We start from the raw sequence: 13,426 nt of genomic DNA on the forward strand, positions 1-13,426 counted from the left end.
GAAGTACAAGCCTAAGTTCTTTTCTCAGAGGTTAAAGTTTTCTGTAATAACATCACAAAGGACATTTTTGGACAGCTTTGATATAAATGTTTTAGACCAGACAGACATATAAGCCTCCAGATCAAATTGATAAACAAGTGCTTGAGCAACGTCAGTTCTCATTCCTTAGTCTATAAAATATTTGAAGAATTCCATAAGAACATCAACTGAAAGATCATTCATGACTTCATCAATTAATCAAAACACACTAATACATAGCAATAATTAGATTTTATTGTATAAGCTCCTAAACATACACAAACAGGTTTCTGCCTCAGGTTTCCAACAAGTGTCAGAAAACACCTTTGTAAGAGTGCTTACTTTGGCTGGAGGAGAACTGTTGTGTTGTGCCTCTTTTGATTGCCCCTTCTCTTCAGGTAAGGTTGGCATGGTGGACAGTGTGAAGCACGTGGAACTGCAATGTGGACTAACAGGACCATGCACTGCTGAGAATATCTGTTTCAAGTTAGCCTGAAGGCATAAGCGCTGAGAGGCCTTGTGATCTGCAGGCTGTGTTAGATGCCAAAAATACAAATCAAATCCATTTAAAACTCTATGCTCTAACACTTTACAATAACAAACAGTATTAAGGTTTAAAATTAAAAATGCTATCTTGTGTTTTATTAACTAAAGCTTTCAAGGTCAAGTATAACTTAGTAAATGCATTAAATATGGACATCCTTCTATTCTTGTTGCTATTTCCATCTCTTCCCTCTGTTTTAGCAATTTTTTTTCATTATTATGACTGTTTTGGCTGTGACCAAACTACCATCTCTAAAAATCCTCTACAAAGGAAACAGCATCCTGGATATCTGTAATATGCCTTTTAGTAACTAACAAAGTCCTAATGCTACAGAGTGTGATCTCAGATCTCAAAGAAAGGAGTAAAACTGGAAACCCAGATGGTGGCACTCTTCCTTTGAGCAACAGCAAGCCCTAGGCGCATTGCACAAAGACTTGGTGTACATCTGCACAAGACAACACTGTGCAAGACACTTCCAAAGCAAAATAGCAGTAATGCCCAAATGGAAAAAAAAAAAAAATCACCACCTATTAGGTGACAAAATTCCTATTATTAGTATCAACGGGAGCTACTGCTTTCACAAGGGTATTATTAGCATTAAAGCCTGTACAGTAGTCTGAAGATGACAAATGTTATGTACTAATCCTTATAGCTACAGTGTATGTATTACAAGACTTACTATGACACCTACCGGATAGTTAAGGAACAGTCCTCATAAATAAATCATTCAACTCCTTGGTGGTGCCTACAGATGACAGACAATGCAGTTATCAGAGATAATCTGGCACACAGTTTCTGCCTGGACTAGTAAGAGCTAACTATATTCCCTTTACAGTTAAGTCACACCTGTGTACAGAATGGAGCTATACACTCCAACAGTAATATAACAACTTCAATAGTGTGCCAAACAGATAAATATACCCAACAAACATAGGTTCAACCTCCAAAACATGTTATCTTCTCCCAAACCTGAATTACTAATCTCATCTCAATTCTTTTACTCTTCTGGCAATCAAGATACATGGAACAAAGAGGTTGAGATGGGCAGATGATTTGAAGTTCAAGGCACCTAGCAACATTGTAAGATTAACCTTCTACAGTTTTCCCTTGCATTTCAGGGAAGGGCCAAGAAACATATTTAGGAACATGTCGGTTTATGGAGGCTTACAATTAAAATTGTCAAAATACTTGTGTTGATTTGGAAAAAAAAAAAAAAAAAAAAGAGGCTAAACCATTCACAGGAAATACTGAAGCAGCCTCAGCAGTGACAAGTTCCTCAAGCCAGCTTTCACAGAAAAAATTCTGTGTTGTAAAACCTACAGAATGTGTGAAAACTTTGGACTACAGAAGCAGCTAAGACCCATGCTTTTATTAGATTTATTTCACATTATATTGGAAACTTAATTTTCTCTTTTACTAGAGGAATAGAAAGCCATCTCACATAAATTTAATGCAGAACTAATAGATTGTAAAAATGATCTTTACATAAGTATTAGTGTGTTCAGAAAAAATAATTATTTCACTGAAGTTCTTTGAAAAGTTCTGTAGAAAAGATGCAGCATATATGACATCATTATGAAGACCAAGATAAAGACTTTTTTTGAACAGTCAGCATACATTTTTTTCAGAGCAGTATATGCTGTAGGAACAGTATGTTTCAAGCTTTTTGTAGACATTTTGAACCTGTTACAGGTGAATTTCTAGCTCTACTGCAATAAGTGGAAGCTCATGTTTGTATCATGATTTTACCCACCTCTGACTTCAAATAAGAGTAGAGGAAGCTCTCTATGAATAAAAAGAAGATTTTAAAATGTTTATTAAGGCAAAGTATCTTGAAAATCCCTAATATGATGGAAAACAGACATTTATGGTTACATATATTTTGATAAACCCACAGAGATTAGGCAGACAGCAGTAGCATTAAATATCTGTGTGTTTCAACAGTTAAGTATTTTTGTATCCAACAACAGTCACCAACTATTAACAACACATGAAGATGAGATAGAAGCAAGGTAACTACAAAAAAGTGACATGGACTTGCTTTTCATCTCTGTAATGAAATCCTGGCATCCTACGCAATTTCTGAGTTTGCAAGAACTCAAATTCAAACAAAAAGAAAAAAGAGAAGATATAAATTTGACTTTATCTAATCCCTCTTAGTTTTTGCCTTATGAATTTACAATGGTTCTGATAGGCTCAACTCAACAGAATGCTGGGCCTGAAAAATCAGGAACATTTCAAGTCATGACCAAGATGTGTTTGCAGTCCTACATGGAGTTGTATAAGCTACTGTATCAAAGTGGTTTATTTGCGGTCTCAGCTGAGTTCCTAGTACATACTAAACTTAAAAAAGTAATGAAAGTCATATTGAAACAAGAAAGATCTATAAAGCACATCAAGTTTCAGTTAATTTTTCAGATTTAAAAAGCAAAAAAACTTTAAAAGAAAAAAAAATCGGCAGGCTTGTCTAAGAATAGAAAGAGACAAATCCCGAGCTGTGTTGTCTTAGAGATGCAGCACAGAAAGTACAGCCAAGGGAGAACGGAGGGTAGAATGATGAATTTACGCCACCTTAACCCCCAGATTTGGAGTGGACTGAGTTCAGTCCCTCTCTGACACAATTAGAACCTTACTCTGACTTCCTTACAGAGTTATCTTGCAAATAGGAAAAAGCTCCAAATCTTTGTGGTGCTGATCAGTAGGAAAATTTCTTCTTCTGACTTTCCATTTTTTCCTAATAGCTCTCCAGAAAGCCCCAGTGCTGAGAACTATGTTGGAGCAGTGAAAGCTTGCATTTAATTATTCATATTCTGAGGCTCGTAAAACAAATGCAGTCTTTGCACACCTTGACGGCTCTGCTGTAGTCCTCTAAGGTACTGAAGTAAGGGCTACTACTTACTGGTATTTCAACGAAATATATAAGGACATAGTTCAATTAATAAGCTATATGACTTAGAACTCCTGAATGATTATTTTTTCAATCTAAAAGCCTATTTTTAACCTGTGCAGTGTTCTTAAAATCAGTAGTCCAGATACTTTAAAGACTTTATGATGCTTAACCAGCACAAATACCACATCTTATAAATGCAAATGGATATAACCAAAGGAGCCGTCTTCTTGCTCCATGCTATGCAAGGAGTTCTGCCTCCTGAAATAGTAGGAAAGGTGAAGGTTTAGAAATGATGGAACCTTAAGATACTATTGAATAAATGTTCTTCTTCCATCACTGCTGAAGTGACCTTATACCTATTTGATTGGGCAATGAAAATACCCCCAGTAAATGTCAGTGAGAATCAAAACATATAGAAAAAGGGGACTTCATGAGAACACTCTAACAATAATTAGAGGAGCTTATCTGCATCTCACAAATGTAGGAAGAAAAGAAAGAAATGTCCTTGGAAAATTTATTTCCCTGGAAGGTACATTTTTTCTTCTTCAGCAGAGCATTAGGGAGGAGTACAGCCTTGGAACCTACAAAAATTCGCACCTCAATCTACAAAAACAGCTTACAGCCTTTCTGAACCCTGAGCCAAAGTGCAGGGAGCATGACTATCCTGGTTTTAAGCCTGGCTCATCTGCCAGCTCAACAGCCTTTGGAATCATGCTGCCATTAGCTTTGCCAGCTTTATCTCCTTTCCACAAGCATAAACATGTTTCAGCCAAAGAAGGAAACGATATGTTAACAATACATGCAATACAGTGAGATACTAACTGAAACAACTGTAATTATTGTCCCTGAAGATACTGAAAGGATAGATAAAAAAATACATCTGCACTTTAAAAACAGTCAAGGTGCATAAGCACATGTTAGCACCCTATTCACTAAGACAATTTCAAGATTCCATTATTTCTTTTGTTAGGCTTTGATCAAACTATGTCTGGCCTACCTCAATCCTACCAGAGGATGTCATGAGATTATTGTAGTGTAGAGTAAATGACCCCCCCAAGATTCCAGTCTTTTAGAAATTGCAAGAGCTTCAAAATTACCTTTTAAAATTAAATACTTGTAGAGATTAACACATATGTCACAAGCAGAGTGGATGTGGGAAAAGATCCACAATCTTAGTCTGCATGAGCCTTTTGCACTTACAAAATGAGTTTAAAAAAACCCACAAATTACGTATCCTATTCACCAGATTCTGCTTATTCCCACACTAAGATGAGACAATGTAAAGAAAAAAAGTAAGAAAAAGAAAGAAGAGAGGATGGAGTGCTTTTTAACATTTTGGTCTGTTACTGTAAACTTACTGCTTAAAATAGTTAGGAAAAAAATGATCCCCTGAGCTCAAATTTGTAGTCAGATATAGATCAGTGAATGCAGAGAGCTTTCTTTTACCACTGTGTAGACTTAGAGTACAATCTCCAGGAAATGGTGATCTGGGAGCTCTATTCCATAAAAGGGAAAAGTATTTAGAGGCCCTTGGCTTTCAGTGTGTTCTCTCTGCAACTCATTTTACCATAGCAGAGAAAGCTAAGTATAATCAGTTAACTTACCCTCTCTGAGTCACGGCTGAGTACTGTGTTAGTGAAGGCTTAGATAAAGGTGCTTTACTCCATCTCCACTGAGAGCTTGGCAGTTGACCTCAAATGCTCTGTCACGTCACAACAAGGATATATAAAAAAAGCAGAAATAAACAGTTAAGAAAGCATTTTAGTAATATTTCTTGACCTCATACTCCCTGCAGTCAAGTCAAGCAACTCTCATTTGTCAACAATGGGAGTTGCATACTCATGAACACAGCTGAACTACACAATTCTGAGCTGCTTTTTGTAACTTTTTTCTTTGCTGTCCTGCAAAGTGGTCGTAAAACATTACCATATTAGAAAGGTATCTTTTTGCACTCCTTTTGTATAGCTGTAAAAGCATACGGAATTCATGTAGCATTTTGAATTAGGTTTTGCAACTTTTAAGTACTTAAAAAACACTATACTAATTTCATTCAAACCAAGCATGAGCAAAACAGTGGTTTTCTTATGTTTGTACCACAGAATAAGTTTTCAAACACAAAGCATGGTTATAGTATTTAAGATACACAAACAAAGTTTGTTGGCATACATTAGCTATCTCATGAAATTTTTAAAAAACAACAACACAACAAAAAATGCCAAACAAAATCTATAAAACCAGATCCAGAATATCTTAATAGAAAACCTTTAATATTTTGCAGTAGGACTTCAAAATTTTTGTATAATAGAAAAATTCACTGGAAAAGAAAAAAACCAAACCTGCAACTAAAGCTGACTCATTTACATTCTTACCCTATGTGACAAGAGATACTATGTGGAAATTGGAAGACTCTTTATTGTCTGCAACGTAGAAAAAAATTGACTGTTTCCTACTGCATCTAATTTTTATGACAAGAGAGTGGTTTCTCATATTAAATACTTAAGTTTGCAAGATATTAAGATACTGCTTCAGTCAGTTTACCAAAATACATAGTCACAGCCCCAGGACTAACAGAAGGCATCTCTGTGATAACTGTAATGATCTGAGTTCTACTCACATTAATATCCATACAACTGTACAAGGTAAAATCTGGAAGACAAAGTGGTGTTTCTGTTTATAAGATACAGAACACCACCACTGGGGCATGCAAAGTGTATGCAACTACTACATGAATTCAAAGCATCTGTTTTCATTCTGAGAAGTATTGAGATTAATTCCCGAGCATTGATACTAATTCCTGAGAGACTTAAATAATAATTCTTGAAAATCAGAGCACTTTCAGGTTGCAACCTCAGAGACAAGGGATAAATGTGAATAATTCTGTCACAAAATGGTTGGACTTGATGATCTTGAAGGTCTTTTCCAACCTAAATGATTCTATGATTCTATGAAAAATATTTTAAAGGAAGAAACTAACTGTCCTGGTTTCGACTGGGATAGAGTTAATTTTCTTCCTAGTAACTGGTACAGTGTGTTTTGGATTTAGTGTGAGAATAATGTTGATAACACACTGATGTTTTAGTTGTTGCTAAGTAGCACTTATCATAAGTTAAGGATTTTTCAGTTTCCCATGCTCTGCCAGCAAGCAGGTGTACAAGAAGCTGGGAGGGAGCACGGCCAGGACAGCTGACCCGAACTACCCAAAGGGATATCCCATACCATAGAACGTCACGCTCAGTATGTAAACTGGGGGGAGTTGGCCGGGAGGGGCGGATCGCTGCTTGGGCATCGGTCAGCAGGTGGTGAGCGATTACATTGTGCATCACTTGTCTTTTCTTGGGTTTTATTTCTCTCTCTTTTTGCTATATTCCTTTTCATCATTATTATTATCATCATCATCATCATCATCTTTTATTTTAGTTATTAAACCATCCTTATCTCAACCCACGAGTTTTACTTTTTTTTCCCTGATTCTCGTCCCCACCCCACTGGGAGTGGGGAGGAGTGAGCAAGTGGCTGTGTAGTGCTTAGCTGCTGTCTGGGGTTAAACCATGACACTAACAAAAGCATAACAAGAATACAGCAATTGTCCCCCAGCTTTTAAAAAACTTCTGTCTCTCAACTCAGTGGGCACAATCTTCTTCAGGACTACAAGCTACCCATATAGGACTTGCTTTACAGAGTAGCATGACAGGAAAGAATCTCCTTTTCTGCTTCCTGTTTTCCTCATAGCTCAGCAATACATAAAACTTGATGGTTTTCAATAATCTGCTTGAATGAGAGAAAGGAAAAGTTATGTCAGGCAGAACGTAAAATGTTCTTCTGATGCATGTCCAGCCTGATCTGATTGCGACCACTCAGGAGAATATGTCTAATAATGGCTAGTTATGACACTCTGCTAAGACTGAAAAACAAAAAGGTTGGGGGTGAGAGGTGATGCTGGTCCATTACCAACAAGACCAACTCCTACAACAAGGCATTTGGTTTGGTTATGTATCTAAAATTTTATATTAGATTTTAAAGAAATCTGGTAACTAACTCCTACAGAGTTTAATGGATAATGTTTTCTGGGAGTTATGTACTTAACTCCAATAGGATCCATTCTGGTCCCAGCTTTAGGGTTTTCACTGATACATTAAGGGAAAAATCAATTAGACCCAATTTCACCCACAGACAATTATTTTTAACATAGTTAAATGGAAGTCTAAGGCTTACTAAAAGACTGCAACTGTATCTGAAAATAGTGGGCTTTGCTGTGAAATACTATCAGCCAGCTTCATTTGTTTTAGTGATAGTTACAATTTTTGTTTTGTTAGCAGTCAGTGTTTAGGTTTACTTCTCTTACAGCAAAGCAAATAGAGGAGTGGCTTACAATCTTTTTTTGCAAGAATTCTAGGCTGACTTTTATGCTGCAGACAATCAGCAAACAAATGAAGAATGTACATATTTTAGAAATACTGAGGAGCAGTATCTCGCTAACTTTTTAGACTACTAGACCCAGATTAAAAAAAAAAAAAAGTTTTTTCTTTTAAGGTAAGTGTATTTTTTAAGGTAAGTGTATTTTAGGCAGCCTGGAATTTTCCTGGTTCCACTTTTTTTAGGGGCAATTGGGAGTTAATATTGCATGAATCAAACTTTTATAAATTACTCTGTTTTGGATGCAAAGTCTTTGTTTTCAGTTTTTGTTTTTATTTAGCACTAAAAAGAATTTAAGGAAATGAGGTTATAAGTAGCATTACCTCCCCATGAAAACAAATTATTTTAAGAACTGTAATACAAGTTCACAATGGTGAACAACGGTTCATTTGTAGTTTTTCTTCATTCTGGGGTTTTCTTTGAACGAATTGGCTTAAGACAAAACTGCAGTAACGTTATTTTATCTGGTTAAGTATGTGCCCGCAATATTGGACCCAGCTCTCAAATAGAAAGGACAGCCAAAGGCAGTTATGGGAAAGGATAGATCTGTGAGGTTTTTAGAGCAGAAGCTTCTCCCCAGCCATGCCACTGCAAGAACCTGGCACTCCCCACATCCCATGCTGGAGACAACAGCACAGCTGCGGCAGGAGAACCAAAGGGAGGTGGCACTTCCTCAGGGATTCCAGACCTGAAAGCTTTTACTCATCTGGTCTCCCTAATTCAAAGCCTTGTGTCCAGCATGAGCTACAGTTACATTAACTTAACTGGCAGCTGTTTCCAGGGTCATTTTTAAGACATACTGTCCAGAGTACAGAACTAATATGGCCAAGGACTCTGTGACAAAAGAGAAAACAATGCATGTATCTCTCTCCTTTCCTTTTTTTTTTTTTAGCTATCTACACCGTCTGTTTTGTTCTTTATTGCTCTCCAAGTACTCATGCATATTTCTTAGCCAAAAGCAAGGAAGCTTCTTCAGAAACTAGAAGAAACTGAAGTGAATATGAAGCCGTATGTTCAATCTTTCAAAACATAATAGTGAAAGCCACCTAGATATTTCACTGAACTTACTAAAGGTTTATGCTCAAATCCTTAAAGAAAGCTCTCCAAAAGTGAACGAGTTAGAGATTTAAAATTTTAATTATGGTAGTTCCTTTACCTCACAGGAAATTGCCTTTCAAAGCCGCATAACAAACCTTTGCTACACATGAAAAACAAAGCGTACAAGCATGCCACATGCCAGACTAGGTCATGAAATAGTCATAACTGCCTAACAGATCTTACCATCCAGAAGTTTTTCGATACGCTTCCTGCATTTTAAATTTCAACTAATCATTCCTAAACAAATTTGCTTTTATAATTTCAACAATTCTTTCCCTTGTTTTGTGTAAAAAACCCCAACAAAACCACACACAAAAAAACCCACAAACAACTCCTCCAATGCAAAAAACCCCCACCACTCTACAATTCATAGATAGCTGTTTCCATAAGTACGGTTAACTTGCAAATAAAAATTTTACCTCATCCTACTTCTTACTGACCTCATTTTTTTTCCGTCAGTGGGCTTTCAGCTAGAATCACAAGAACAAGACAACAAGCAGCAGAGCCTAGCCAGATGGCCTCTAGGAAAGCAGCTGGGCTGAACTTTGGGGTACTTTAAAATATATATATATATTCGGTGAAAAAGATAGTACATGTGATATTAAGAAAAAATTAGGCCCTGATTTATTCAATATTATGCACAAGTTAAAGAATTCAGCCTGCAGTAGCAAGTCTGATGATCAGAAGACTGTCAGATCTCAAGGCAGAGTTGATATGTTTCTTAACTTGCAGATTATTTTTGATAGACTTTAAGGAAATGCAGTTTAAAGGAAGAACGTGAATGTGTGGAGTGGGTGGATATTTGGCATGGCAAATAAGGATTTTTAAGCATAAGGAACAGCATATAAGAAAGTGTGAAGATAAGAGTGGGAGAATGGTACATTAAGTGTCATTCAGGAGGGTAGTTGAAAAGGAATCTAGAGCCAGGAAGTATCTGGAAAAAAAACTATTGTCTTACAACATAAAGGCAGTGACCTTAAAATAGGACAAAATCCCAAAAAGTTGAAAATTATATGCAAGTAAAAAATGCTGCTTTCTTCCTCCTCCTAAACAACTTACTATTTGAAAGCAACATGCAAATTTGTTTAGGAGGCAGCATCAGTCTTTGTTCCGTGGTCCTGAAAGATCCCTCTGATGCAGGACCTGTGCATTGATAAATCTCCCAACAGAAATTGCTAATAATAGTATTAAGAATACCAGGATATAACATTACCACCAAACATGCTTTTGCCTAAATGAGCATCATGTACTCAGTAACACAGAGTCATTTGGGTTTCTTTTTCTTCTACTCCTCACAGACTTGGAGAAACCTAGGTATGTTTCCACTGTCTGGACTGCATGCATTATACATCACATTCTAGTTATACATTTATTTTTGTCTATGATGTAGGCAGAGTTGGGAGCTCGAGACGATATTTTCTCAAATTGCCACTTGACTATATTCTTAGTTAATGTAAAAAGAGAACAAATTTGCTTGTAGGAAAGGGAGACAGATAAGATCAGGGAAAAAAAAATTGTGTCCTTTGGTGCAGATTCATTCTTGTTTAAGAAAAACCTTAAGGTCGTTACATGAAGTAATATTTTCAAATGCACTTTTTACATATAAACATTCGATAAACTCTTCTGTTTTCCAGGACAGTTAGGTATGAACTTTATATAATTTGGAAAAAAAAGACTACCAAAGGCCTAACTTAAAAACATAAATAAGCTGAAGGCAATTAGGGCAGAACACTATTGCTTAGTGACCCAGAAGTCTTGTTGCTAGTCAAGCAAAAAATTTTCCAAATGAAGAAATTAAACAAAATTCTTTCTTTCCCAATTGCAAAGGGTAATCCCAGAGGGCACACTCTGTTGAACAAACCAACAATAAATAGCTTTCTTTGGGATCCTAAAATGTAATTGTGGTCTTTCAAGCAGGGAGATTATACTCAGCTCTCCATCTTTCATAGATAAATGACAAAGCAGCAAAACAAGTATTTTACTGTCATTTTATGCTTCCTGGACAAAATCAGATTCACATTTGCTTACTTTATTGACACATGTACATGTTTTTGTTTGCACTGGAAAAAATCAACACGTGCAAAAGAGCCTGCATGTGCCTCAATTCCTTTTTGTGAGAAAAGAATTATGAATCCAGTTCCACTGAGGTTTTTTTAAATGGTGCTCTATACCAGGAAAGGAGTAACTATAGTATCAACTTACTCAAATAGTCAGCCACTGTGTAGACTTTGACTGCTGACTGCTTATTTGACTACAGTTAACTTACATATTTTACTGTATGATGGCCAGACTGGAGGATCAATTCCCAGAATCAAGGAATTCTTCGGCTTAAGACAGTCATTTGGACCAACATCCTCCTTGAAGTAGGGTCAGCACTGAAGCAACTAGACTAAGTTGCTTCGGACTTTTTCCAGGTGAAACTTGAAAACTTCCAAGGACAGAAATTGCAGAATATCTCATAGATCTGATCCAGTGTTTAATTACCCCCACAGTAATTTGCCCCACCCTTACATCCAGTCAGAATGTCCTGTGTACTTTATGATCATTGTCTCTCATTCTCCTGCCAGGCACCTCTATAAAGTGCTGAGTCCATCTTTTTAGTAACATCTTCTTAAGTATTGCAAGACTGCAACTAGTTTCTTCTCCAGGCTAAGCAGTACCAGTTCGTTCCCTCAGCATCCCCTCACGGGATGTGTGCCTCCTGACTACCATAGTGGCTCGCCCTGGATTTGCTCAAGTTTATCAACATCCTGGGGACCCAAACCCAGACGTAATAAGACACATCTGATGAGAATGTATTCCTACTCATCCTCCACACCTAATAAATGGATAAATAGATAAATGGATAAATAAATAGACACTCAAGGAACTTCACATGTAATGCCAAGTAACATGTAATGCCAGTAGTATGAACTAACTACATTATTTGAATCTAATTATTCAGCTGCTTTTTCTACTAATCTGGTAGTTCACTCATCTAGACTGTAATGTCCTAACCTGGATACACGGATGCTGTATAATTAGATCACAAGAATTGTTGCTTTTGCTAGAAACAGTCCAATTTTATCCCTACATTACACATTGATTCTGCAGGCCTAGCTGTCTGTGAAGAAGCAAAAAACAACATATACACCTCTTTCCTCCTGCTAGCATATGATATAGAACTGTGAATAAGCAATAACGTTTCGTAATGCCATCTTTCAGGCTCTTTTGCTGGAAACAGAAACAACTTGAAAGCCAGCAGCTACACTAATTTCCCTTATCAATATCTAGCTTCAGAAATAAGTCATAACAATAAAAAGATTAATCATACAAAGGATGACTGTTCATTTCAGTATTATCCAACGGGGGGCATGTGTCTCAGCATCTCATTGAGGTGTGATGTCAATGCAGAATCAGGACCAAAAGCCCTGTTCTTGCTCAAAAGATGCATTAAAGCAATACAAGATTTTGCAAGCACACTTTAGAGAAGGTCTTTCGTCTGTATTGCTGAATCATCTACTGTTTTCTGTGGGCTGTGTTATTCCTTGCTACTGAAAGTATGCTTCTGGGACCATATTAAAAAATATGCTGAAGAGTACCTTTCAGATGTAGTCATACAGTATTATTTTCACACTATGAAGTTCTTACAGTAAGCATTCCCTGATTTGTTTTTAATTTAAATTTAATGTTTAAAAGGTGTGATGGGAAGAGGCAATGTATTTACTGGACAGTTCAACTTATGTACTATATAAAATTAGACTTTCAGTAGTTTGGAGGAAGTTTTTTTTTTTGTACTGGGATTTAAAAACAAAGACCCAGAATATCTAGAGACAGAAAGATAACTATGTTACTGCTGAATTTAGCAAAGAAATTCAATGTGCATTTTACGGGCCAAGTAATTGGATTGGATGACTCTCCAAAAAGGTACATATATTAGCTGAAACAGCAACAAATTCCTCAGAGCTGTGTTTCCTCTTCTGCTAATTGTGCTAATTGAGACAGTTATGACATGACTGTTCTTATACCTTATATAATAAAATATTAATTTGCATTTGTTAGAAGAGTTTTTCATAATGCAGCCACAGCACTGATTCAATCCTCATAAATAACATTTGGTGAGCTTTGTGAGAGGAACCCTTTTGCAAGCAGCCCACATTATGGCTTTCTATACTTTGTTCGGATTCCCAATCTGAATCGGTGCATGTTCCAGACTCCCAATGCAAACAAGTCTTTGAAATAAAAAGATTGAGGGCAGCTGAATTCTGACTGAAACTTTTAATAGAGCAGCGCATCATATTACCATTACAACTAACTAATTAACTACACGGACACTTCAACTGATTACTTAAAAGTAAGGTTCTGCCTCCTGTCCCTAGTTTGAAAATATCAGCATCCCAGAGGGAGACTTAATCTCAGGTAGTACGTGCAAGCCTCTCTCAAGTAACCTCTGGCTGTATCTCCAACCTGAGGCATTAAATGTC

General features: G+C 36.7%; 1 protein-coding gene across 2 annotated transcripts in view; it reads right to left on the reverse strand.

The window, feature by feature from the left end:
• Nucleotides 1-13,426, reverse strand: part of IRAG1 (inositol 1,4,5-triphosphate receptor associated 1) — a 126,859-nt gene that overhangs the window by 45,751 nt on the left and 67,682 nt on the right. Inside the window, exons 7-10 of one of the 2 annotated variants that reach the window (XM_041129225.1) lie at nt 5,057-5,154; nt 2,316-2,347; nt 1,254-1,307; nt 361-549 (exon numbers count right to left, since the gene is read on the reverse strand). In XM_041129225.1, coding sequence (XP_040985159.1) covers nt 361-479 — 119 coding nt within the window. In that variant the 5' untranslated portion in view covers nt 480-549; nt 1,254-1,307; nt 2,316-2,347; nt 5,057-5,154. The remainder of the gene's footprint in view (nt 1-360; nt 550-1,253; nt 1,308-2,315; nt 2,348-5,056; nt 5,155-13,426) is intronic. The other variant, XM_030039703.2, reaches the window with a different exon arrangement.

The sequence above is a fragment of the Aquila chrysaetos genome, chromosome 16 (assembly GCF_900496995.4).
Source record: "Aquila chrysaetos chrysaetos chromosome 16, bAquChr1.4, whole genome shotgun sequence".
NCBI lineage: Eukaryota > Metazoa > Chordata > Aves > Accipitriformes > Accipitridae > Aquila > Aquila chrysaetos.